Source organism: Enhydra lutris, unplaced genomic scaffold, assembly GCF_002288905.1.
Source record: "Enhydra lutris kenyoni isolate GAN:26980312 unplaced genomic scaffold, ASM228890v2 scaffoldscaffold54, whole genome shotgun sequence".
Lineage (NCBI taxonomy): Eukaryota > Metazoa > Chordata > Mammalia > Carnivora > Mustelidae > Enhydra > Enhydra lutris.
In genome coordinates, this window is record NW_019154138.1 from 9,176,461 (window position 1) to 9,203,150 (window position 26,690).

At 54.4% G+C, this 26,690-nt stretch overlaps 1 protein-coding gene across 4 annotated transcripts in view; it reads left to right on the forward strand.

The window, feature by feature from the left end:
- LOC111157348 (NLR family CARD domain containing 5) overlaps nucleotides 1-26,690 on the forward strand; it is an 85,296-nt gene that overhangs the window by 44,976 nt on the left and 13,630 nt on the right. For 3 of the 4 annotated variants that reach the window (XM_022518680.1, XM_022518683.1, XM_022518681.1), the window contains 21 exons: nucleotides 284-367; nucleotides 1,334-1,423; nucleotides 3,451-3,519; nucleotides 4,066-4,134; nucleotides 4,978-5,061; nucleotides 5,486-5,569; nucleotides 7,039-7,128; nucleotides 7,906-7,950; nucleotides 8,874-8,963; nucleotides 9,849-9,932; nucleotides 13,714-13,797; nucleotides 16,506-16,595; nucleotides 16,766-16,828; nucleotides 19,768-19,854; nucleotides 20,150-20,233; nucleotides 20,894-20,983; nucleotides 21,341-21,406; nucleotides 23,125-23,208; nucleotides 23,295-23,378; nucleotides 25,946-26,032; nucleotides 26,534-26,611. In XM_022518680.1, coding sequence (XP_022374388.1) covers nucleotides 284-367; nucleotides 1,334-1,423; nucleotides 3,451-3,519; nucleotides 4,066-4,134; nucleotides 4,978-5,061; nucleotides 5,486-5,569; nucleotides 7,039-7,128; nucleotides 7,906-7,950; nucleotides 8,874-8,963; nucleotides 9,849-9,932; nucleotides 13,714-13,797; nucleotides 16,506-16,595; nucleotides 16,766-16,828; nucleotides 19,768-19,854; nucleotides 20,150-20,233; nucleotides 20,894-20,983; nucleotides 21,341-21,406; nucleotides 23,125-23,208; nucleotides 23,295-23,378; nucleotides 25,946-26,032; nucleotides 26,534-26,611 — 1,686 coding nt within the window. The remainder of the gene's footprint in view (nucleotides 1-283; nucleotides 368-1,333; nucleotides 1,424-3,450; nucleotides 3,520-4,065; nucleotides 4,135-4,977; nucleotides 5,062-5,485; nucleotides 5,570-7,038; nucleotides 7,129-7,905; nucleotides 7,951-8,873; nucleotides 8,964-9,848; nucleotides 9,933-13,713; nucleotides 13,798-16,505; nucleotides 16,596-16,765; nucleotides 16,829-19,767; nucleotides 19,855-20,149; nucleotides 20,234-20,893; nucleotides 20,984-21,340; nucleotides 21,407-23,124; nucleotides 23,209-23,294; nucleotides 23,379-25,945; nucleotides 26,033-26,533; nucleotides 26,612-26,690) is intronic. The other variant, XM_022518682.1, reaches the window with a different exon arrangement.

Sequence of the window (26,690 nt, forward strand, 5' to 3'; positions counted from 1 at the left end):
GCTCTGCTCAGCAGGGAGCCTGCTTCCCTCTCTCTCTCTGCCTGCCTCTCTGTCTACTTGTGATCTCTGTCAAATAAATAAATAAAATCTTTAAAAAAAAAAAAAAAAAGCAACCGGACCAGTTGGGACTCTTCATACACAGCCTTGCAGTATCTATCATTATTAGGACTCATTTACCAGAGTGCTGCTTTGCCTAAAGTCAAGGAGGGACTGTGCGAGTGCTAAGGCCGAAGGGGGGGACCCCGCCCCAACGGCACAAGGCATGGGGACCCCTCTGTCTCAGCCTTTCAGGAAACCAGCTGGACGATGAGGGCTGTCGACTGATGGCAGAGGCTGCCTCTCAGCTGCACATCGCCAGGAGTCTGGAGTGAGTCACCGGCGTCACTGCTGGGTGGCGGGGGGTTGGGGGGAGTCCCGGAGAGAGCCCCAGCTAGACCCTGGCACCCCGGTCTGCACACCTGCAGTGGCCAAAGATAGTGCTGCTCCACTGACCTGCTCTCCCGCAACAGCAGCAAAGCTGGAGCGGAGTCTGCCCATGACTTGCCTTTGCCTCTGGCAGGAGCCCCTGTCTGGGTTCCAACAACTAAAACCCCTGGTGTGCGTAGAGCGGTTTCCTTGTACTTCAATGGCTAGTGCTCCAGTTCCTCCTTGCAACAGCCCTGGGGCGGGGTGGGTGTTGTACTGTGTGTTGCATTAGGGTTCGGGGTGGGTGGGTTTTAGGGTGTTGGAGTGTGAAGAGGCGTGTTAGGGTGGGGCTACGGTGCCAAATTAAGGGGTGGGTTGTTGGGGTGCTGGGATGGAAAGAAAGGGTCGTGGGCGGCTGGATGTGCTGTGGTGTCCCACGGTATCGGGTGGGGTGGGGTTTGGGTGGGGTGTGTTGAGGTCTTAGCATCCAGCGTGGGTCGGGTAGGGGAATAATGAGGTTGAGTAACAGTGGTTTGGGGTCTTGCCTTAGGAGTTCAGTCCTGACTCTGTCCCTTAGTAGCCTCAACATCATTTAATGTCTCTGGGCCTCAGTTTCTCCATTTGTAAAACGGGATGAAAATGGTGGTGATTTTTCAGACCAGGAGGCAGACCCAGAGAGGTGAAAACAGTGAGTCAGTTCTTCCCACTCAAGCTGTGGAATCTTGTTCTCTGAGTGGGGCAGCGAGGTCCTGAAGCTCTTGGCTCATTCACATGGGCCAGGATCCTTCAAGACACCCTGGTTAAGGACCCAGGACATCCTAAGAGTGACTAGCCAGCCAGCTACTGCACCAGGAGGAGGGGACTGGAGCCGTCTAGGCCTGGGGACTTGAGCTGCCTGCTGACTGCCACCTCCCCCTCCTCTCCACAGCCTCAGCGACAACGGGCTCTCTGTGGATGGAGTATACTGTGTGCTGAGTGCGGCGAGCATGTGCCGGACCCTGGCAGAGCTACACATCAGGTAGGGCCTCCCAGTGGACCCCAGTCACCCACTCCTCCCTCAAGCCTGGAGCTCTGGGGCTCTCCCACCATCCTCTTTTAGACCTTAGCATTCTTTCCGGGCCCAGGCCTTTGGGACCTGGAGGAGATGCTGCTGGTGCCCCGCCACACCCTCTTTTCCCAGCTGCTATGAATTGGCTGCTTACAGCTTAGACCTTCTCCAGGAAACTACCTTGGGCTAATAGGAGCCACAGATGACACCTGGCCGGTTGTCCTCCCAGTTCCCCCGACCAAGAGTGGCCAATGACAGAGCCAGGGGCATCACTCTCTAGCCCCCTTGCCGCAGGTGGGACAAACCTTTGGTGCCCTTTACGCTCCAGAGCTCCCTGTGGGATCAGGCTGAGGACCTGCTCTGTTCTGCTTCCCTTGGTCCCTTACCAGCTTCTCCTGAGAGCAGGCCCCCAGGACATCACAGACAGAAATGATCAGGTGAGGCTTGGCCCTCTACCCCATTCGGAGGCTCAGGCTCTGCTTCTAGGAAACCTGACCCGAGGCAGTGCCCAGCCTTACCTTATTTCTGTAAGTCTCCGGATTCAGTCTGGGGAGCTGAGGCCAGGTGCTATTACAATGCAATCCCCACCCCAAGGGGCTCCTAACCAAGTAGGGTGGTCCCTGCTTTAAACGCCCCTTGAAGGAGGAGAGAGACACCGATTAACCCAAAAGAGAGATGAGGGGACCCTGATTCACTGTATGTAAAGATCCAATAAAGGATCCTCACCTCGTCCCAAATGGTGCTCCGCTCATTTCTAGGGATTTACACTAAAGAAGTCAACTGGTGCAAACACATTTAGATACAGGAATGTTCACCTCACTGTTGGTTATAATAGGAGACAATGAACATGCCTTAAATATGTAGCCATTAGGTAGGAGGTAAGTAAACTGAGTTACCTTCATAGAGAAAAACTCAATGAAAATGATGATATAGCTACAGTCTTAGTCTAGAGGGATGACTGTGGTATAACTTTAATTCACCATTTCTATAGTAAAGCTTCTGAAACATACTCACAAGAATGGCCAACACTCCAGCTCGCACCAATAATTATCAACGTTTTGTCACCCTTGTTTCACCTATCCCTTGAAAAACTACTTTTTAAATACGAATCTGTCCTTTAATCCTATTGATTAAGAAGAAGAAAAAAAGGAAGAGCATTCATTGCATTTTAAAAACAAAAGACTTTAAGACCCCATTCCCAAATGTTATCAGCGGAAGAGGTGGTGGGTGATTTTTCTTGATTTTCTTCTTTCTTTACTTTAATTTGAAAGTTCTCCACATGGAAGAAGTATGAGCTCTGCAATGAGCAATGTGTATTCAGGGGCGCTTGGGTGGCTCAGTCGATTAAGCCTCTGCCTTCAGCTTAGGTCATGATCCCAGGGTTCTGGGATCGAGCCCTGCATCAGGGTCCCCACTCAGCGGGGAGTCTGCTTCTTCTTCTCCCTCTGCCCCTCCCCCTTCTTGTGTTCTCTCTCACTGTCTCGCAAATAAACATAAACACATAAAATCTTTAAAAAGGAAGGGAGGAAGGAAGGAAGGAAGGAAAGAAAAGAAAGAAATGTGTATTTAACAGTCCATTTACACAGTCGAGGTTAGAGATGCTCCTGCTGTACGTTACAGCCCCGTGTGCACTGTCAGCACCTGTCCTGGAGCTGGCAGTGACCTCTGGCAGTGACCTCCCTGTGCTGGGTTGAGGGCCCTCACCTGAGGGTTCACACAGCAGAGGGAGGAGGGTTTCAGCCTGAGGCAGAGAAAAGGCAGAACTGAAGTTTTCTTTCAAGGGCTTTCCAGGAAACGAGGGCTGGTTAAGTTTGCAAAATCTCTGTGGTAGAAAGATTCCAGGTGCCCAGAAGCTCAGAAGTCACCGCAGAGTCAGGGGAGATGGCCTCGGCTAGAGGCCGGGGATGGCGCCTTTGAGGTCCCTCCGGGCCGGGTTAGAAAATGGCCCCAGGACCCCCTTCAGCCTCTTGTCTCCTTCCTGTCTTCTCTCTTGGCAGCCTGCTGCACAAAACTGTGGTCTTCACGTTTGCCCCAGAGCAGGAGGAGCAGAAGGGGAGCTGGGACAGGTAGGGCCGCACATCATCCGGGCCCTGTCCTGAGCCAGGCCCAGACCCTCCCCGACCTCCACAGCTGGACAGCATCACTCAGCTCACAGGGGACCGAGACAGACTCACAAAGGAGCAGGAAGCCAGCAGGCTTGGCAAGGGATGCAGCCCAGAGGAGGGGAGTGTCAGAGGACCGACTGCCCCCCCCCATTTCCCTGTGACGCGGAATGGCCTCCTGGGGGGGGGGGTAGCCAGGGAGCCTTTCGCCAGACACCGAGGCCCTCGGGCATAAACCCCAAGGATCTGCAGATCGCTTGGCCCGTAGCTCTGATTTTGGTCAGGACCTTCTGGCTCCCTCTGGCCCATGCCATGTTAAAGCCATGTCCGTACCTTGTCCCAGCGAGAGGCTGCAAGATTTATCCCGGGTCACACAGCTGGGACGCCAAGAACCCCGGGGGGAAGCAGGGTCTCCAGGTCTCGGGTGAAGACTGAACGGTGGGTGGTAAGGCTGAGGCCAGAGACTGGCTGGGAGTGTGCTCAGCCCGGCCGTGGTGTGTGTCCCTCCAGGACTGCGCTGCCGGTCAGCCTGGCGTGCCAGATGCCATCCGAGCCGCCCCCGCGCCCCACGGCGATCAGGTACAGAGACGGCCTTCCTCTTCCTCTGCTCAAAGCCTGTCACAGGCCTCCAGCCCCAGGGGCTCCCTGGAGGAGACAACCTGCCTGTCCAGGAGTTGTGGCCTGGCTTCCCTGCCTCCCACCTTCCCCACCTGGGGGCCTCCCACTTGTCTTAGCTCCCCTGGCCTCCACCAGCTGATGGGTGGTGGGGACTCTGGATGGAGAGAATGAGGACATGTGTCACATGCTTTCCTCATCCTGGGGCTGAGCTCAGCCCCTACAGGGCTCCTGTCCATGTTCTGGCTTCTCACTTACTCTGTGTCCATCTGAATCTGTCTGTCTGTCTGTCTGTCTCTGTTGTTCCTTATTTCTCTTGTATTTTCTGTTTCTCTGTCTTTGCTTGCTGCCCCTTCTGTCATTGTCTGTCTGTCCTCCCCTGGTGCTGTGTGTGCAGGTGTGTGTGCATGTGTGTGTAGGTGTATGTTCGCGGATGCATGTGTAGGTGCGTGTGTGTAGGTGCACGTGTGTGGGTACCTGTGTGTAGGTACGTGTGTGTGCGTGTAGGTGCACATCCCTATGTATGCCTGCGTGCATAAGCACACAAGCGTGCATGCGTGTCTGTGTGTCTGCATCTGTCTCTGCTGTCTCTCATCTCGGTGTCTCTCCATCTTGGTCTCCCTGTGTCTCTGACTGGCTCTCAGCTGCCTGTGCAATCGTGGGTGTGTGCTGTGTGCTGGTGCGTCTCCGTCTCTCTGGATGCCAGACGCGTCCCTGTCCCTCTTCTTCAAGCCTCTCTGCCTGCATACCTGGAGGCGGTGGCCGCTGTTGCCTCTGTTCTAAGGGGCCGCCCTTCCTCCTCTGCAGGCTAACACACTGCGGCTTGCAGGCCAAGCACCTAGAGCAGCTCTGCAGGGCGCTGAGAGGAAGCTGCCACCTCAGTCAGCTGGAGTGAGTGGCGGCTGCTGGGGGGTTGGGGTGGGGCTCACAGGCGGCAGGTGTTTGCCTGTGTGGTTTTGTTTTGACTTTTTTAAAGATTGTGATCAGCGGTGTTTCCCTGCTGCAATCAGGAACCCCTAAAGGAGTCCAGGCAGGGTTGTAGCCCTTCCGCCTAAAACATAGGTCCCCACATATGACCCCCTCTGAAGCCCCTCCCTGACCCCCCAAGGGTTACGAGCCTCAGGATGGAAGTTGGGTAGGAGGGAAACTCCAGCAGACCGGTGAGAGATCTGCTGAGACCTGGCCTGGTTGTCCAGGGCCCTGTGCCAGTTTCATGAGAGGCAGAGTGACTGAGCCACAGAGGTGGAGACACAGAGCTCCTACAGCCGGGTGTGTTCACCCTCCGCTAACCAGCTTTCGCTGTTGCCCCTCCCAGCTTCTCAGGCAACGCTCTGGGAGACGAAGGCGTGGCCCAGCTGGCTCAGCTCCTCCCAGGGCTGGGAGCTCTGCAGTCCTTGGAGTAAGTAGCCAACTAGATGAAGCCTCTAGGCTTGTCCTCATCGGGAGGAGGGGGGGGGGGTGGTGTGTGTGTGTGTGTGTGTCCTTCTGTGTCCAGTCTCATTCCTTCCTGGGGGTTTTGTAAAGATTGAATCAGAAAACACACGTCAATCACCCAGTCCCGTCCCTGGCACATGGGAAGTGCTCACAGAGGGTAGTTTGCTGTGGCGAGTCTCAGGAAGAGAGATTGGCCTCTGGGACTCAGTGATCCAGCTGCCGATCTAAGGTTTTACTTCCTGAACCTGACTTTGTGGCTCTGCACAGGCTCTCTGGGAGGCCCAGGCCACCTGGGACTATGCGAGCTTGGGTGGGAAGCATTAGCTAACGGTTAGTTAGCTACCCTAATGACTGGCAGCCCTTCTGGGCCTGCGTTGCTGGGGGGGGGGGGGCTGTTGCTAGGCTACAGGCTGGCTGGGGAGGATGTGTACCAGACAGGACGCCCCGGCAGGATGCTCAGGCCAGCTGGAGAGCAGAGAAGGGGGAGATGTTCAGTGCAGGCGGGAAGCCCCGGGAGGTGACCAGGAGCCTCCAGACTTTGCCTGCAACAGACCAGAGTTTCCGGATGCTAGAAGGCCCCTGTGTTTTGGGCTCCCACATATCCTTCTCCTCCTTCTAAGTTCTTCGGGGCTGAAGTCAGAGGAGAGAGCTCGTACCTATTAGGTTCTCTGTGTGACCTTAGGCAAGTTCCATGAACTCTCTGGGCTCCAGGTTCTCAGGGAACACCTGAAGAGTGTGTGTGTGTGTGTGTGTGCGCGCGTGTGCGCGCACATGCACAAATGTGGTGGGGGGCTTTGGTTTTGGCTACAACTTTAGAATGAGTTCTAGCCTGAGGGCCCTGCCTGCTCAGTCTTTCTGGGGGATCTGGGAAGATGGGGTTGCCTCTGTTCCTGTTCCGGCCCATTTGTGGGCAAAATCCCTGTGTGGCCTTCTCAGTACTGAGGAATCATCTGAGCCCCGGCCTGAGAGATCTGCGCTCCCTTACCCATGCCCGTGCCAGAGGAGGGCAGCATTAAATGGCAAATAGAAAGCACCCTGACAGCTTGATAGGCCCGAAAAAAGGAAAAGCTTTGTCTCTGCCTTTTGAACAGGGGCCTTGCATTTTTATTTTGCACTGGGCCCCACCTTCAGGTGGGGAAACTGAGGCACAGCACCGGCCTGAAAGCACTCCCCAGTTTCATGCAGACCCAGAGAACCAGAGTTCTAATCCCAGCTCTGTTGCCAACATGTCTCATAACCTTGAGCAAGACCTTGCCACTTTCTGGGCCTCAATTTTCCTATTTGTACAATGGGGAGTCAGAAGAGGTACCCTCTGGCCGTCTGGGGGTCATCGGGACTCGGGGACAGCCCTCCCCTGCCCTGGGCTCTGACCACAAAGAGGGTGTCTGTGAGTCTCAGGTGAGCTCCATCAACATCTCCCCTGTGATTCTCCAGCCTCAGTGAGAACGGTTTGTCCCTGGATGTGGTGTTCATGTTGACCCCGTGCTTCTCCACTCTGCCTTGGCTCCTTCACTTGGACATCAGGTCAGTGTGGCTCTGGGCCCCCTCCCTGCCCCTGACCCCACGGGCCATGGGCTCCCACCGCGCTTCCTTGTCTGTCCCATTCACAGTGTCGCCTCTCGGGGTCCTGCGTAGCACTAGGCCCCATGAGCATGTGGTAGGTGTCTGCTGAATGAATGAATGGACGATGAATGAAAGTAGCCTCAGGACACTGCTGTCTCTCCAAGTTTGCCATGGAGATCCAGCAACTCTCCCTTACTCACGCTCTGGATCCTCCTGGGAGACGTTTATGGAAACCTGCGGCTCCCTGATGGAGGTTGGGTGCCCGAGGACTGGTCTCGGTCATGGGGTTTCTGGAGCTGATAAGAACATAGAAGGGAGGCCTCCTGGCCAGGCAGCCTGGGGCCAAGCCATGCAGATGAGCCATGGTTTCAGTGGGGTCTGCCCCTTCCCCCAACTTTCTCCTTCCAAGAGCGGGAGGTGTGGGCACAGACAGATCAAGTTCAAATCCAGGCTCACCACTTAACCTGCTGTGCAGCTTTGAACAGTCACTGGGCCTCTCTGTGCCCATTTTTCTCATCTGTCAAAGGGGAGTAAGACTATACCCTTTATCTGACAGCCTTATCGTGAGCGTGAAAGGAGGCCCCGGTGGTGGTGTGCTTTGTATGTGCCTCAGTCCGTGTCATTATGCTTAGTATGTTGTACGTTGTTGTATTTGCTGAGAGTGTGGGCCACCGTCCAGGCCCTCCGTGGCCAGGCCATCTGGTCTCTCTCAGACGGCTGCCTCCTCTCTGTCTGCAGCTCTGACAGCCAGCGTGTCATCCTGAGAGGTGACAGAAGAGGCAGGTGAGGAGGGAAAGCTCCGAGGAGGGGAGGATGGGCTCCCCCTCCCCCTGGCCTCCCATTTCCTACAGGTGCCCCCTACCCCAGCCCCACGCTGACCACTCTTGGCCCTAGAGTAACCCACTCAGGTCTGGCACCCCTTCTGCAGATGAGCCCCTGTGTCCATCAGTTCACAGTAATCGGCCACTTAGCTCTGTTAAGAAAGGAGGCAGGGCAGCTGGAGAGGGAGACACGATGGCGGGGGTGTGGCAGAACAGGTGCTCGTTCAGGGCTGCTGAGTGGGAGGGAGGGTGGCCGGCCTCTGCCCCTCTGGACCTCTGCAGACTTCATATGAGTCACCGCCCTTCACACTCTGGGTATGGCGTTCGAGAAGCCAAGAACGGTTGGTGCTCTTAAAAAGTTTCCACACCTTTGCAGTAAACAAGGCATCAGTTCTGCACAGATGTTCCCAGCTGCCCCCTAGTGGGGCCCGGCCCCCTGGTCTCTCATGGGAGTTTGGCAGGCCCAGGGGCAGCCTAATGTGGAGCTGGGGAGCTTGGCAGCTGGGCAGATGGCCTTCCCAGCTAAGGTGTCACTGGAGGCATTGTCAGACCAGCCGGGCTGCCTGAAGCTGGAGTGGCCCAAGGCCAGGGTGGTCTTGCGACCTGGGCCAGGGTCTCGATTTCTGGGCACTCTCTGGGTTCTCGAAGCCTAGAGAGTGGAAGGCTGGGGATGATCAGAGGGAGGAGGGGTTCTGTCCCGGCCCCCCCTGACCTAACCAGGTGCTGCCACCCGGACAGGTGTAAGCTCCCAGCTTTTCTCACTCTGGCATCTGTATAGGGAGGGACTTGATGGTCCCTAGGCCCCTGCAGCCCTGACCTCTGAGTCTTGTCTTCCCATGTGTGTGTTGCGAACTTTCCTCTCAAAAATGGTCTCCCGACTTCAAGGGATCGATTGGCTGGTGGGTCCTTGCCAGAGTTCCCAGCTGGAGCCCAGTTCTTGGCCTTTCATCAGCGCTGCATCCCCAGGAGCCTCTGGTACTGTCTTAACCCACTTCTTTTTGGGGGGGTAACCATGATACAGTGAAGAGTTGGGGAGTGAGGAGAGCCTGGGGCTGGGGGAAGAGAGTTCGAGAGAAGGAAAAGAAAGGGGGCCAGTATGAGGGCTGCTGCGGGGGCTGCTGGGCCCAGTGTTCTCCCCAGAGAAAAAATTCCATGCTGTTTTTCAGAAGACATCCCAGCTCTGCCATGGCTGTGTGACCGTGGCTGGGCCCCTCCCCTCTCTGGGCCTTGATTTCCTCACCTAGGAAGAGGGATGCCTCATCTGGGGCCCAAACAGGGTTATCCAGAGGAGAAGTGGGAGGAATGTCCTAGGCAGGTGGGTCAGCCTGGGCATAGGAAGGCCCCGAGGAGGGAAAGTTTAGCTCTGGAGAGGCACCTCAGTGTGGCTGGCATACACAGGGCCCGTGGAGGCAAGAGAAGCCATTGAAAAGGCCCTTCGCTTTTAGCCTGAGAGTAATAGGGAGCCACAGGGGGCTTAAGTGCCTGAGAAGCATGGTCAGATTTGCACAGTTAAAAAATAAGCTGCTGGTAAGTGGAAAAGTATTGCAGGGAGGCAAGAGCAGAATTGAAGGGTGTTAAAGTGGTCCAGGCAAGTGACAATGGTGGCCCGGACTCTGGCAAGGGCAGTGGGGAGGCACTGGAATGGAGTGAGGGCAGCTAGGCACTAGGAGGCCTTTACCGTCACTTAGTGGTGGGGATCGGGCTGTAGGGGAGACTTGGGGTGGCAAGCGTGCCCTGTGAGGGGACGATCCTACAGCCTGGAGATTGAGAAGGAGGGGTAGAGAGAGAAGGGGAGAGTCCCTGGGGCTGTACACCCTTGGCCCTTTCTGACCCCCTGCCCCGCCCGCTGCCCACTTTTAGCCTCAGGCAGTGTCAACTGGAACCCCTGAGCCTCGCCCACCTCTGTGAGACTCTGAAGAAGTGTCCGGGGCCTCTGGAAGTCAAGTAAGTAAGGGGGGCACAGTCCTAGAGGGCACAATGGGGGCATCTGCCCAGTGACTTGGGTGGGAGCGTTCTGGTTAGAGGCCGGGTGAGTTCTTCCTGGTCCCCAGCCCTTGGAGCCCTACCCTGCCCCTCACCTACCTGTAGCAGGCTCCTTGCGTCCCAATAGGGCACCCTACCCTTCTACCCGTAGAGGCTGTGCTAGGCCCAGGGCTCCCTCCTCAGCATTTGCTCAACTCGGGGCATCTGGGAGGCCCAGGCTGCTCCCTCTACCCCTGGAGCCCCACCCGGCACCGCCCCCCATGCCTGCCTCCATAGCTGGAGCATGTCCCTTCTGAGGGCCCCCCCAGGGCCTCCCTCTCCTGGTTACCCACTCACCCAGCCCAGAACCCCCAGGGTCTGTGACCAGAGACTCGACCTGGAGTCAGGAGTCCTGGCTCAGCCAGCTAACGGGCTGGGAGCCCTTGGGCACATGGCTCTAACTCGGTGTGCCTCCGCTTTGTCACCCGTAGAGATGGGCAGCCTTTCCTTTGTCCTCCTGCTTATCACTTTATCACAATTACCTTACAGTAAAGAAATCCAAGACAAGCCTCGCTCCCCTAAATCAGCCCTTCTCCACATCCAGTCCGTGTTGTCACTGGGCCCGTGACCAGTGTCCCCCACCCCCCGCCACGGTCTATGCACCTGATGCGTTTTTCCTGTTCAGAGCCACAGACCCTGCTGTGCTCGCTGGCTGCGCTTGACACGGTTTTCCCTTGACGACGGTCATTGTTCTTGCTTTCCCGCTCGCATCTCTGGTGCCCTCCTGGCCCTTGCGAGCAGCTCATCTATGGTCACCCAGGGTCCATCCTTCCGTGCCTCTCTCCATGTGCGCGCACATGGGGACTCGGAACACGGAGGCTTTAACGTCATTACGAGACACGGGATTTTACCGTGTCAGATCTCCACAGCTGGCTCTTGTCTCAGGACTGTACATCATGACTTCCCTGGAATGTGGAGTCCAGGAACTTTTAAATAAGCGCTTATTTTCAAATAAGTTAAGGCTTGATTTACAGAAAAGTTGCAAAGTTAGTCCAGAGAGTTCCTCCGCCCCCAGCCCCCCGTGGTTAGTAGCGCCCGTCATGGTCCGTTTGTCGCGACTGGGAAGCCGGCCTTGCTTGTTACATTTACCACACTCCAGGCTTTCCTCAGATGTCCCCGCTTTTCCCTCCTAAGACCCTTTCTCTGACCCAGCATCCCGTCCAGGATCCCGCATGGCGCTTAGGCGTCATGTTCTCAGCCTCTCTGGTCTGTGACGGGTTGTCAGTCTTTGTTTTGTATAACTTTGGCGGCTTTGAGGCGTACTCAATAGATACTTTGCAAAATGGCCCTCAGTGTGGGTTTATCTGATGTTTTTCTGATGGGTAAACTGGGGTTCTGGGTCTGGGGGAAGAAGACCGCAGAAGTGAAGTATGCTTCTCGTCCCATCTCAGAGGCGCGGGCTGTCGACTTAGGACTGTTGAAGTTGACCTTGACTGCCTGTTGATGTTGACCTTGACTGCCTGGCTGAGGAAGTGTTTGTCAGGTTTCCCCACTGTGAAGTTACTTTTTAATTAAAAAAAAAAAACCACACTTCTATTATGGATACTTTGGAGCATATATGAAAGCAGAGAGAGTAGTGGAATGGACCCTCACTCTGCCTTCCTCAGTAATTACCATGCCGTGGTCCCAGCACACACCTGTACACACAGTATTTTGAAGCAAGTCCCAGACACCTCTTAACTTCATCCATAGTTATTGTAGTATATGTAGCTCAAAGGTAAGTGCCCTTTTTTGAAAGGTTTTATTTACTTATTTGAGGGGGGGGGGAAGAACCTGAAGCAGACTCTGGGCTGAACGCAGAGCCTGAAGTGGGGCTTGATCTCACACCCTGAGATCATGATCTGAGCTGAAGCCAAGAGCTGGCCACTTAACTGACTGAGCCACCCAGGGGCCCCTGTTTATTTTTTTAGTATAACCACAAAACCATTATCAGACCTAAAATATTTGGGGGGGTGTCTTTTGTTTCTCTATCTATCTATCTATGTATATATACTTTTTATTTAAATTCAAGTAATTAACATAATGTATTACTGGTTTCAGAGGCGGAGGTCAGTGATTCATCCGTCTTATGTAACTCCCAGGGCTCATTACATCATGTGCCCTCCTTCATGCCCATTTATTTTTTCATATCTGTGCCTTTTAATATTAACCCTCCATAGGGGCACCAGGGTGGCTCAGTAGGTTAAAGCCTCTGCCTTCGGCTCAGGTCATGGTCCCAGTGTCCTGGGATCGAGCCCCACATCGGGCTCTGTGCTCTGCAGGGAGCCTGCTTCCACCTCTCTCTCTATCTGTCTGCCTCTCTGCCTACTTGTGATCTCTGTCTGTCAAATAAATAAATAAAATCTTTAAAAAAAAAAAAATTAACCCTCCATAGTTTAGATGTGCCACAGGCTCCTCAGCCGCACCCGTCTAGAGTCTAGATGGACGCCCAGGCCGCTTCTAGCAGTGCGGGAGCCAGTGCTGCAGAAAGCTCTTTTCTGTCGTGTAACTGCTAAGCACCTCCTATATACCAGGCACCAGGCCAGGCCCTGGAGGGGGCACAAGGATACAGCTGGACGTCCCTGCCTGCTGTGGCTCCCCTTCTGCAGCTGGAGGCTTTGTGTCAGCTGCCCCCGGCAGCGCTGGGTGGTCTGAGCACAGATGGGGGTCTGAGGGCCCCCCTCCCTCAGCTGTGGCTGGAGAAAGTGGGATAATAGCATGAAAGCACTTTGCCGACTGTAGAGTGCCAGGACTACGTACCAGAATATTGTTATCAACGTGCTTAATGCTGAACTCCAGTCACCGGATGCTGGGGAAGGGGATGGGAATCCAGCCCCTCCCCGAATTCTACCACTGCAGGTCTGCTCTGCCTGGGCACTGCCTGCATTCCATGTGAGATGTTGTAATGGGTTAAGTTGCTATTATTGCCTTAAAAAAAAAAAAAAAGTGTCAAGCCCACACTGACCCAGCCAGAGGTCATGACACTGTGTACTGGGGGACTGGTGGGACAGGAACAGGGACAGCAAAGGGCAGAAGGGGAGAAGGCACAAGGAAGACACAGCTCAAAAGCCTCTGGGAGTGGGGAGGTTGCTCCAGACCCCTGCAGAAGCTCTATACGTCGCAGGGTGCTTAGACACTCTACTGGTCCCGGGTCTGCAGCCCAAGCAGACCCCAAAGGCTGGATGTCGGCAGTTTCTCCCAAGTGGGCTGGGTTCTGACAGATTATCCTGACAAGCGATCAGCTGGTTGGTCTGGTTTTGACGGACAACCCGAGACCCCAGCTAACCTGCACCTCAGCCCCTTTGCTGACCGGCTGTGGGCCGAGTGGCCGCCATTGATCTCACCGTGGGTCAAGGTGTCGTGCTCTTCCTAACAAGTGTCTTCTGCACAGCGCCCATCTCCAGGGCCCTCGAGAAAATGCTCCCGTGAGTCTGTGACATTCGGGGAAAAGTATTAAGAGTTCCCTGGGAAAGTCACAATGCCCAGCAGCGTACTCAGACTCTTGAGACGTCCTGCCGCAAAGGAAAACAATTTCGTTTGGCTTAACCAGCACTTTCCAGACTTGTGTGACCTTTGTTTTCCTCCAGCCTCAATGGTAACGCAAGGGCCCGGCGTTTGGAGGGAGCGTGTTGGACAGCTCCTGTCCAGAGGGCTCTGGCTGCGAGGGTGCACTCCCGGATTTCCCCAAGGCTCCCCCGCCTCATTCGGATGCTTTGCTTCACAGATTGTCCTGTGAGGTCCTGAGTGACCAGAGCCTGGAGACCCTGCTGCACCACCTAGCCCGGCTCCCCCAGCTCAGCCTGCTGCAGTAAGACCGCTTCCCCCATCTCCCTATGCTAGGCTGAAGGTCTTAGCTTGCAAAGCCGTCCTCTCCTTCCCCGCCACTCATTTTTCCTGGGCTTTTATTTTATCTGGGAGCTCTTCCCTAATACCTCTCTCACCTTGGGGTGTGTGTGGGGGTGGGTACTATGTGATCAGTTTCCTCATCTGTGAAATGGGACTCCTGTTCCCCAACCCCTCCCCCAGGGCTGGGGCTCCAACAAGACAGGTGTTCTCTGGGCACGTCGAGGAACAGAGGGGCTATGGCAAATGGGCTGTCGTACTTCTCACCCCTGGAAAGGTCACCAGCTCCTCAAAAGGGACTTGACAGATGTAGGTGGTGTCTCTGTCACACGCCAGTTTCTAAAGGTCACCGTCTAACTCCGCCAAAGGGGAACTGAAGCAGCATCCTCCAAAGTATTTAAAACTCCACTTTCTAATTTCAGCGCAGACTGGTTAGAATTTAAAAAGGATTTACTTTAAATACTCTTCCAGCAGGGGGAAAGCAGCTGCAGCTGGGATGGAAAAATACAACGGGAAATTAAATCATACCGTTAATAACAGCAACATAAGTACTAAGGCTAAGGCTCTCTGCGATGCCCGAGGCAGCTCACTTCGCAGCCGGGATCTTGCTTGTCCCCGAGTCCTACTGGGAAGGGACGGAGGAGCCGTGTGACATTCAGAGGTGGGCAGATGTGGCAGAGCTCACGTCCACGCACGGCCCCCCACGACGGGAGGGGCTCCTTTGAACATACAAAGTGGCAGGCTAAAATGACCAGGTGGGAAGCCCCGGACCAGTGAAGGACTTCTCCATGCCCACATCATATAACCCCTAAAGCTCTTCTGTCTTTGGAATGAGGTGGCCAGCCTGCCCCTCACTCGGGCTCATGCTTTGTACTACTCAATCCATACACTGTTTGGAGGGCTGGAGACACAGCCAGGCAGGGGGAGAAAAGAGTAAGTCCTCGTCATCTTGGAGCTCACCTTGTAATAGAGGTAGCTGGACGATAAGCAAGTAAGACGAATTCAGACAGTGATAAGGTATTTGTCTAGGTGATGTGGAAAAGAGTGCCTGCAAAGGTGAGGGCATCAGGGAATGCCTCTGAGGAGGGATGCTAAGGTTCGGTCTGGAAGACCAAAAGGACCCAGGCTTGTGAAGAGCAGGGAACAGCATTCCAAACAGAGGGAAGAGCATGTAGGAGGCCCTGAGGCAAGATTGAACTTGGTAGGGTCAAGGAACAGCCAGAAGGGCACTATGGCAGGAGGGGAGGTGGAGAGAGGGACCTGCGCCGGGTCACACATGGCCTGGGAGCCATGGGGAGGAGTTTGGGATTTTTGTCCAAGGGGACTTGAAAGACAAGAGGTGTGATGTGTGTTTTCGTTTTCTTTTTTCTTTTTTTTAAAGATTTTATTTATTTGACAGAGCGCGCGCATGAGCAGGGGGAGCAGCAGGCAGAGGGAGAGGAAGAAGCAGGATTGATCCCAGGACCCCGGGATTATGACCTGAGCAGAAGGCAAATACTTAACCGACTAAGCCACCCAGGCACCCCTGTGATGTGTGTTTTCAAAAGCTCAGTGTGGGGGCGCCTGGGTGGCTCAATTGGTTAAGCATCTGCCTTCAGCTCAGGTTGTGATCCCAAGGTCCTGGGATCGAGCCCCAAGTCTGGCTCCCTGCTCTGTGGGGAGCCTGCTTCTCCCTTTCCCTCTGCCTGCTGCTCCCCCTGTTTGTGCTCTCTCTGTGTCAAATAAATAAAATCTTAAAAAAAAGAAAGAAAAGAAAAGCTCAGTCAGGGTGCTGGGTAGAGAACGGGTTGGGGGACAAGCGTGGAAATGAGAGCAGGGAAGAGGCTGTGTAGGGTCGGAGATAGTGGGTCCAGGATTGGTGGGGCTGGGGCAGAAGCAGGTCGATTCGGGATGCGTCTTGAGAGTAGAATGGACAAGAAAAGTGGAGGAGGGTTTATGGGGCGAGGGAAGTGGAGGGGACAAGGACACCTCCAAGGGCAAGACAGAGCCATCTCACTTTCGCTAAGACAGTGGTTCCCAGCTGGGGGGCACTTTGCTCCCCAGTGATACATGGCCGTGGAGACATTTTTAGTTGTCGCGGCAGTGGGAAGTGGACAGGGAGAATTACGAATGAGTTTAGTGTGTAGAGGTCTGCTGTGCCAGTGAACACCCTACTGGACAGCCCCAACAACGAGTTATCTAGCCCCAAATCTGATAGATAGCTAGCCCCAGATTTGGGGTTGAGAAACTGCTCCAAGGGCCTAAAGCTTCCCGCTCCCTGTCAGGAGGACTGGGCTGTTAAGTCTGTGCTTGGGGCCAGAAACAATATAATCATAAAACGAGCATGGGTATCATGGGTATCACGCTAGGCAGTACACCAACTTGATGTATTTAAGTCCTCACCACACCCTAGAGGAAGGTATCCCACAGGTAGTCCTGTTTTCCGGGTAAGGAAGCTGAGTCTCAGAGAGGTTAAGTGACTCTTCCAAGGACACACAGCCGGTAAGCAGAACTGGAGCTCAAACCTAGGTCTGCTTGACTTGAAGTCTCTGTTTTTCCCCCTTGAGTCCCTGCTTGCCTTCTTACTGCCTCGCTGACCTCCCTTTCCTTCCCCTCCGGCCCATCCAGGCTACTTGCCCACTCTTGGCTTGGCTCCAACTTGCCTACATAAGGCCCCGCTCCTTTCCTTCTCAGGCTAAGCCAGACAAAGCTGTCCCCGAAGAGCCCCCTCCTGCTGGCCAACTTCTTCAGCCTATGCCCACGGGTTCGGAAGGTGGATCTCAGGTGGGCATCACCCTAGGACAACCGGCTCTAGCCTTGGAGGGTTGTGCCCTGTCTGGTGGGTGGAAGGGACCCAAGTCAGGGGCATGGCTTCTGCAGGAAGGGACGCCTGCCCCCGGCGGCATCCTGAGGCTGTGGCCAAGGGCGGCTGACTCAGGTGCTGTCTGCTCCAGGTCCCTGTGTCACGTGACCCTGCGCTTCAGGTCCAGCGAGGAGCGGGAAGGCGAGTGCTGTGGGTAAGTCCCTGAAACCGTGCCCAGGCAGCTGGTAGGTACTGGGGACAAGTAGACCCGCCTCTTGGATGCCTAGAGCAGAGTACAGCTTGCCTCCCGTGGGCCATTTCCTTGAAAGGACCCAGCAGGGAGCCTTGTTTCCTTCAACATGAAGAAGCAGAGGTCCAGAGAGGGCCGGGCTTTGGCAGAGGCACATAAGGAGGACCTGTCAGACTAGGCCAGAGCTCACGGGCCTGGTCCAAGGAAAATGACATTGTAACAGGCCCACCGGGCTTTAATCCCAGCTCCATGGGGCCTGGCCCCTTGCACGAGCTCCTTAACCTCTGTGTTCCGCGGCTTCCGCAGCAGAAAAGGGAGCCAGCATATCGCAGGCTGTTTGCAAGGATTAACCGAGACGATGTGTAAAGCAGGTCGCACTCCCAGACACGGGTGTCCTTGCCCAGCTGGCTCCTGGACCTGTGCTCCATGGCATGACGGGGAGGAGGTGCTGCCCCAGAGGCAGGATAATGGGGTGGAGGACAACCTTCGCCTGCAGAGATGACGTTTCTGGGGGCGGATACCACTGGCTCACCAAGATGCCTCGGACCAGACCCTTCTCTCGTCGGCCTCAGCCTCCTCAGCTGTGAAGTCACAATAAATAGGAGAATCAAGATATGTTGAATATCTGCAGGATGCCATTCTAGAGCCTTCTGCACGTTGTGTCCCATATGCCTCACAGCTGTGATCCCACAGCAGGAAGGGGGCCATCGGGATTCGAACCCAGGCCATTCCACTGTGCTCCTCAGCCCAGGGCAGACAGACTTTTCCCCGTAAAGGTTAGATTGGAAGGAGTTTGCGGTTTGCAGGCCACACGATCTCTCTGACAGCCACTCGACCCCGCCATTGTAGCTCGAAAGCAGTGCGGACAGTAGGTAAAGCGATGCCCCCACGCCCCCCGTGCTGGTGAGACACGTTTATAGACGTGGAGACTGGCATTTTGTGTGTCGTGCGTGTGTCAGAAAGTCGCCTTCTTTTGATTTTTTTTCTCCACCATTTGAAAAATGGAAAAAATTATTCTTAGCTTTGCAAAAACCAGACGGCCCTGGGCCATAGTTTCCCACCTCCTGCCCGAGGCCAATGCTACCCCTGACTTCTCAAATGCCTGGATTGTTTCTAACCCCACAGTTTCCAAAATGCAGGACAGAGACCAGGATGAGAGGATTTTTCAGGAGGTTGGGCACAAGTATGGTAGTACAACATCACCCGAGTCCCTTCGTGAGGTCATTATTCCCTTTTTGATTCTCAATCTGATTAAGGCCAAGCGGAAGTCTGGGTGGGGGGTTGGCCTGACTTCAGCGCGGTTCTAACACTTGCTAAGTCCCGTTCTTTTTTTTTTTTTTTAAAGATTTTATTTATTTATTTGACAGAGATCACAAGTAGGCAGAGAGGCAGGCAGAGAGAGAGAGGGAAGCAGGCTCCCTGCTGAGCAGAGCCCGATGCAGGACTCAATCCCAGGACCCTGAGATCATGACCTGAGCCGAAGGCAGAGGCTTTAACCCACTGAGCCACCCAGGCGCCCTGCTGAGTCCCGTTCTTAATCAAGGGGGAGAGCCGTCAGCCAGTACATTCTGGCTCAAACTTAAGGATGATATTTGGCTTTCATTTCACATGTCCTTATCCCTGTGGTCTGTTTGTGGCATCCATGCCCCTTTTCTACCTGAGCGAATGATATGAGGTTTCCTTTTGCAATAAATGCATCCAGTGAAAAGAATGAGCTGATTTAAAAATAGGAAGTAAATAATAGTATAATAAGGAATTTGGGAATGGGGGACAATCAGGAAGGAGAGGAACAGCAATTAAAAATTTGAGATACTGGGACGCCTGGGTGGCTCAGTGGGCTAAGCCACTTCCTTCAGCTCAGGTCATGATCCCAGGGTCCTGGGATCGAGCCCCACATCGGGTTCTCTGCTCAGCAGGGAGCCTGCTTCCCCCTCTCTTTCTGCCTGCCTCTCTGCCTACTTGTGATCTCTCTCTCTGCCAAATAAATAAATAAATCTTTAAAAAAAAATTCGAGATACTGATTTTAGGTACTTTCTGATTTTAAGATTCTTCTTCTTTTTCCCTGTTTTTTGGGGTTTCTTTTTGTTTTTTTTTTTAGTTGTTAGCTGGTGATGATAGGTCCTTCTTTTACCTTACTGTGTAGTCTTAATTTAGACCTTCCAAAGGCAGATTTACTGTTAAATCTGTGTGTGGCTATTTATTCATTTTTATTAGAGTAGAGGTGGCCTACAACATTGTGTTAGTTGCAGATGTACAACCTAATGGTTGGACAGCTCTGTGCGTTAGGCATTGTTCGCCATGATGGGGACAGTCGCCGTCTGTCACCGTACAATGTTATTACAGTATTGTTGACTATATTCACGATGCTCTACTTTTCATCTTATGCTTTACATCATCCCCTTGACTTATTTTGTAACTGGAAGTTGGTATCTCTGAATCCCCTTCACCTCAATTCCAATGTCAAAGGCAAGAGCAGGCATCACACTTCTTATCTCCCTCCCCACCCCGCATGTCTGTTCATTAACGTGACCCCCAGGGCTGGAGCTGTCCAACTTGAGCTTGAATCAACCACCAAGAGATCCTTGGCCCTATGGTTTCTGATTCAGTAGGTCTGGGCCCAGTTCTAGAATAGAATTTGCATCTGAAATAGTTCCCAAGTGATGCGGGTGCGGCTGGGATCCCTGTCTGAGAACCACCTCCCCAGAAGGAGCCCAGGGGGTGCCAGGTGGGATCTGCTGTGCCGGAGGGGAAAGTGGTGGATGACAGAGAGTTCCATAGAATCCAGCCTTGGCTGAGGTCCCATGGGAGCTGGAGGCCACACCCAGGACAAGCCAGGGCGGGCAGAGCAGGTTTGAGTGGCTCAGTGCCCCCCCCCACCCCTGGGCTTGCTGCCCCTCTTCCAGCAGGTTCACGGGCTGTGGCCTCAGTCAAGAGCACGTGGAGCCGCTGTGTTGGTTGCTGAGCAAATGTGAAAACCTCAACGAGCTGGAGTAAGTTGGGGCGTGGGAGGAGGGAGAGGAGCATGGGAGCACATGCCTGGGCGGCACCGGAGGAGGGTAGGTGTGTGTGCGCGCGTGTGTGTGCGTGTGTGCAGGTCCTCAGCACCTGATGGGGGCAGTGCAGAGCTGTTGTGTCCCCAGGCAATTGTTCTGGGGTGCTGGCGCTGACGGTGCGGTGGGGGTGGGCATGGTGGTCTCCAGTGGCGGTGATGGGGACTGTGGAGAACGGTCTCTGGCTGGAGGGCACATCGAACTGCTGACGACCTCTTCTTCTTGCCCCTTGCAGCCTCTCAGCCAACATGCTGGGTGATGACGGGCTCGGGTGCCTTCTGCAATGTCTGCCTCAGTTGCCTGTCTCCGGTTCGCTTGAGTAAGTGAAGAGCAGCCTGGGGGACAGCCAGGAGGAAGAGCCCCCGCCCCCACGCTAGGCGGAGCCCCCACCAGACATCCAGGAGAGGCTGTGACTACAGCATGGTGACCCAGGCTGACTTTGGGACGGCGAAGTGACAGTGGCTAACCCACTGACCCAGGGTCTCAGCTGTCCTGGCTTCTAGTCCCTCCTGTCCCTGAAGCCCCTCTGACTAAATCTGCAGGACACAGATTTAGAGATGTCCCCACAGCAGGGAGGGTCCCTGGGAAGTCACCCATATTCTCAGCCGATCTCCCAGGTGATCTGGGAGACTAGCGACCAGAGCCCAGATATAGCGGGTTGCTAGGCAACTGAGCTTTGGACTCTGGATGTCCCTGAGCCCCTGAGCTGTCAGCCTGGCCCCGCCAAGCCTGTGTCAGCCTCAGTGGGTGCAGCTCCTGAGGACACAGGGCCGGGTGCCCGTCCTGCCCATCTGGGGAGAGTGCCCTCTGGCCTCGCTCTGGACCTCAATGTCTGCTCCGGGAGAGTGGACGCTTGGACATTGAGGACTGTCCTCCCAGAGATGACAACCAGAGGAGAGGAGACAAGGGGGACTGGGCAGGGCTGCCCTGAGGTGCTGCCTCTACCCACCACTCATCCTGAACCTCATTTCTCTTCCAGCCTGAGTCACAACAGCATCTCCCTAGAAAGTGTCCTGGGCCTGGTGAAGATTCTCCCCTCCTGCCCACGCGTCCAGGAGGCCTCTGTGAAGTAAGACATCGGTGCCACTGCTCACGGCGGGGAGAAGCAAGACTGCCGTGCTTAGCAGTCCTCTGTCTGTGTGACTTGGGGCAACTTGCAGCCGTCTCTGAGTCTCAGGGTTCCCTGAATGGAGGACCATGGTTTTCATCCTCTGAGGCCTGGGTGACGTGGGGACCGGGGAGGTCACCGAGTGGGAAAGGCCAGGATTCAGTGTCCTCACAGAATGGGTTGGGGGGGTCTCCTGTGGTCTCGCCTTCTGCACCCACCCTTGTCCCTGTGGGCCCAGCCCCCTTCCCTCCTGCACCCCCTGGTGTCTAGGGCTCTGGAAGCTGGGCTTCCAGCTTCCCCACACCCTTCTCTCCGCAGCCTGGGCTCTGAGCAGAGCTTCTGGATCCACTTCTCCAGACAGGAGGAGGCCGGGAAGACCCTCAGGTAAGTCCTGGTCTGGGGTGTGGGGTCAAGGGGTGGGAGTGGGGAAGAGGAAGCTGACCCTAGGGCAGCTTCCATGCCTCCTTTTTCTCTCGGCCCTTTCCTCCTTTGGACACCCTGCTTCACGTTCACTGTCTGGGTTTGCGACCCCCAGATCTGCTCCCGACATGCCCACACCCCCAATCCTTAGGCCAGCCTTCACGTTCAGGGATACCTCTTAGCCTTGGCTAAACTCTAAGCCTGGAGGCTTCTGAGTATCATGGTTAAGAGCTCAGAATCGAGCCACTTGGGGGTAAATCCGAGCTCTACCATTTGCCAGCTGTGTGACCTTGAACAAGTGACTTAACTTCTCTGTGTTTCAGTTCTTCATCTGTAAAAGGGTAATAATAGTTAAGACCTTAGTGTCTTAGCTCTTAGTGTTATTACGAGGCTTAAAGGAGTCAATATATACAAAGGATCTGTCAAGGGCCTGGTTCACTTGAGCCCTGTGTCAGTTGCTGGGAGCCTCGGGTGTTCTCTCTCTCAGCCTAACTACCACCACCTCGGGTCACTTCCTCTGTATGTCTTTCTTCCTCTGGGATCATGGCCTCTGAACTAGGCCCCTGCCTCTGACCAGGCCTCCTCCAATCCCTTCACTTCACGGCACCCAGAGGGATCTTCCCAGCACACTTGGGATGGTGTCACTCCAGCGCGCTAAGCCCTCCCGTGGCTCCCCATTGCCCCCAGGATCAGTTTCAGATTCCTTAGCTTGGTCTAGCTTGGTCTCTTCTCCCTCAGTCTGATCTGGGTGCCACTTCCTATCATGGTCCTCCTCACCCCCCCAAAATCGTACACAGATACACCACACCCCACCCCACCACACACGTAACACACACACTCCACATGCATGTACACAACTCACACACGCCCGCACACCATACAGACACACACCACCCATACACGCCCACACATCCACGGAACACACACATACACACCCACAACACACCCATAACACACATGCACACACACACACATTCAGCCCAAGGGACCTTCACTCCTTACTCACTGAACACGCACTGCCCGATGAAGCTTCCCTCCCACCCGGCACTCAGCCCGACGCTCTCTTCCCTGTAGTTGCCAAGATAAACATCTCCCAATCCTTCCTACCCAGCTGAAATGTCAGCCTCATGGAAGTCCCCAAGCGCCCTGTCCCATGACCATGACCGGCCCTGTGAGGCCCATCTGCAGGCCACCCAGGGCCACAGTGCCAGGAGTGTGGGGCCCCAGCAGGAATCCCAGGCCTCGTCCCTCTCAGGGAGCCTGCAGTAAAGGGGTACGGGGGAGGAGGGCTGCAGCGGAGGTTTGGGCCTGGGGTCAGGCCGACTTGGACTGAAACCGGATTGCCTGTAAATGACATGGTTGGAATTGCATGAGATGCTGTGTATAAGGCAAGCTCCTCCAGTTACCCAGACGCTGGCCCAGGGCCTGGTAGCATGGAGTCCGGGCTCAATAACAGACACACCTGCCCTTTCTTGCCAGTAGGCGGGGTGATCTCTCTCAAGAGATAGAAGCCCCCAGAGCCGGAGCTGCATCGTGGGCCTGTTCTCAGGCCCCGATTCCAACCTTTGTCCTCAGTGTGGGGCGCCCCGACGGCCCTAGGGGAGATGGGAGGAGGCAGGACAGCAGCCCCAGGAGCTCCAGCAGGCCTCACCTGGGCTCTGCCCCTTCCCCCCTGCCCACAGGCTGAGCCAGTGCAACTTCGGGCCAGAGCATGTGTCCAGACTGGCCACCGGCCTGAACCAGGCTCTAAAGCTCACGGCTCTCACGTGAGTCGCCGGGCCCACCCACGGGAGCGGGGGAGGGGCGGGGGCTCCTGGTGAGAGCCACCCCGGTAACGGACCTCTGTCCCCAGGCTGACCCGGTGCTGCCTGGGCCTGGAGCAGCTGACGCGACTGCTGAGTCTGCTGAGGTGGCCGGTGGGGCTGTTCAGTCTCAGGTACTGTCTCGCTCAGGGCCCTGGAGAATGGGTCTCCCCCAGGATCGTGTCCCCAGCCACATCCCGTACCCAACCCTGCCACTTGGACCCTGCCTTTAGCCCCAGAAACCCCTTCAGGCCCACGGAGAGGCCGCCCTCCTTGAGGTGGGGCGTCTCCTTGGGCACTGAAGAAAAACAAGAACCCGCAGAGGACACCCTGCTGAGGTCAGCAATAACATAGCAGATGCCGGGTGTGCCTGCTCACGGGGATCATTTTAAAACTTCCAGAAAAGGATTGCTGAAGGGGAGGGGGAAGGAAGAACGGGGACACTAGGTGACAGGCATTAAGGAGGGCATGGGGTGGAATGAGCACTGGGTGTTCTAGGCCCCTGAAGAATCACTAAACTCTGTGTCTGAAACAGTAATACACTGTAAGTCAGCTATCGTGAATTTAAATCACAAAGCAAATAAATAGAAAATAAATTTTTCAGAAAAGCAGAGAAGTTACCAGCAGTAGAGAGTCTCCTGTCCTGAGCTCCTGGGCTTCACGGTTGTTCGGGGTTCTTCATGCTTGCTTCATCTTTTCATTTTTTTCTTTTTTTTTTTGGCTAAATTGTCCTCAAGTTATAGATCTCGTAAAACACGCCTCCTAAACATTTCACCACGAATTTTAAAAAAACGAGGACCTTTTGCACACAATCACCGTTGAATGAGGATTCCCAGGAGAATCAGATTCAGTCTGATCTAAAAGGTCCCACTGTCCCCAGATGGGGCAGCTGGTACGTCGGACCCAGGAGCCAGTCAAGCAGCACACTGGCGTGGAGTAGTGATGGCTTTTAGGACTCTAAGTCCGTGTCACACACGCCCCCGCCCTGCTTTCCTCTTTTACATCACTGACCTGTGGACAAAAGCGCCGGCTGGGCCGTGTCTACACTGGCTGGCTCTGTCCGGTAGCTTCCTCCTGACGTCACTGCGTTCGTCCCTCTAAACCCCTGACTTTCCCGGAATGGAACTTAGACCCGAAGGCTCCATGAGACTCAGTTACATATCTGGGTCCCAAACACTGAGTTCATGGCCGGGGCTCAGCGCGTCTCAGCACAGCCAGTGACGAGGCTGGTGAGGTCTCGTGGCTGTCCCAGATGCCGTTCTCCTTCAGTTGTGGTACAACCAACCTAACAAAATCTATCCTCCTAACCATCTTCAAGGCTACAGTTCAGGAGTGTTAAATGCAGCCTCATCGTTCCGCATCTACAGCTCTTTTCTTGGAAAACTGAAACTTCACTCCCATGGCACACAACCCCGCTTCCCCCTCCCCCAGCTCCCGGCAGCCACCATTCTCCTTCTGAATCCACAGTTGGGGCTGCTCTAGGGACCCCGTCTAAGTGGGATCGGGCAGGATTTGTCCTGTCTGTGACTGGCTTGTGTCACTCCGCATCACGGCCTCAGGGTTCATCCCCATTGAAGCAGGCGTCAGAATTTCCTTCCGTTTCCAGGCTGACTGATGTTGCTTTGTACATAGACACCATGTTCCGTTGATCCGTCCATCCGTCCATCCGTCCATCCGTGGATCCTTGGGTGGTTCCACCTTTTGTCTGTGGTTCTTTATGCTACTGCGACCGTGGTGTCCAGATACCTCTTTGTGTCTCTGCCTTCAGTTCTTGTGGGTATCTACCCAGCATTGCTGGCTCACCCAAAATAACACTTTAAAATAAAACTTTTCGTACTCTAAAAATAATCCGTCCTCGTTGTAGAGATTTGTGGAAAATCCAGATGAACATAAGAAAATAGTACTTTGAAAAAGAAAAAAAACTCAACATAACTTCAAAAGCAGAAATATCTTAAACAACTCTTTTTTTTTCCTGCTTCTAAATTAATGCACGCACATTGTAAAAAGTCCGGAAAAATATTGGAAACTAAGGAAGAAGAGGAGAAACCACTCATGAGAATTCTACCATCTAAACAACTGTTGTTAACTTTTAATAGATTTTTCTTGAATCTCTGTCTTCCTATTTCTTTTTTTCAAAATATTTTGTTTATTGACTTGAGAGCGAGTAAGCAAGAGAGAGAACACAAGTGAGGTACAAGGACAGAGAAGGTGAGAGAGAGAGAGAAAGAGAAGCAGACTCCCCACCGAGCAGAGAACCCAACGTGGGGCTCGATCTCAGGACCCTAGGATCATGACCTGAGCTGAAGGCAAACGCTTAACTGAATGAGCCACCCAGGCGCCCGTTTCCCTGTTTCTATCCATGTTTTCTTCTCTTTCCATACATATTTTTTTCCTTTTTTAAATACAAAATGGGGATGTTCTATATAGGATTGTTTTTCCTTGTCTTTGCCATGCAACGCTATATGGACCTTTCCTTAAGCCTAAAACTGCTGTTTAAAAAAAAAAAGAATATTTTCCGTTGGGATTGTTGCAGTAACTGTCAGAGCAAGGGTGTTGTTAGTTTCCTGTTTGATGCTTGTGCCTAGTTGTGTAATTTTATAGTTTTTAAATAAGCAAAGCCAAAAAGCGTCTGAGCCCTGCCCTTGCCCCCCCACCCCAGCTCACTCCAGGGGAGCTTCATCTCCTTCTGTTTCTGCAACAGGGTGGAGGAGCCGTGGGTCGGCACAGCCGGGGTGCTCGCCCTGCTAGAAGTCTGCACCCAGGCCTCAGGCAACATCACTGAAATAAGGTGAGTGGAGGGAGAAGGCCCCTCAGAATTCTTCTTCTTTTCATGACCACTAGGACTGTCCCTCACCTAGACGTCAGTGTCTGGCCTTGTGGGGTAGTAGCTGTGTTACTAGCAAATTCTCTGGATCTCCAAGATGGCAGGGGCTACACATATTTGTTGGGACTTGTGCAGTAATCAAGCCACAGGGCCAGAGAGAGGAAGGCAGCCACAGAATTAAGACAAAGAGCTGCTGGATCCCAGGTAGACACAGCTGGGCGTCCACACTGATTGTCTGGAAGTGACCCCTGGATTACAGTCAGCACACACTGTGGCTCTAGGACTAGAGGTGACAGAATGACGTGGAGTAGTTAAGAGCAAAGGCTGTGGAGTCCCACTGACCTAGGTCCAGATGGCTCCTGGGTCTGGGAGCTCAGAGTCAGTAGACTGGCAGCCCTGGGTGGAGTTCAGCCTCCACGGGAAAGCTGCTGTGCACCTCGAGCTGGCTACCGGTTCTCTCCTCAGCATTTCAGAGACCCAGCAGCAGTTCTTTCTCCAGTTGGAGTTTCCACGTCAGGAGAACCCAGAGGCCGTGGCCCTCAGGTAGGACCTAGTACCTGGGCCCCCAGGAGGTAGCTGGTGATGGGCCAGGGGTGGGGATAACTGTTGCTTTTGATCAATG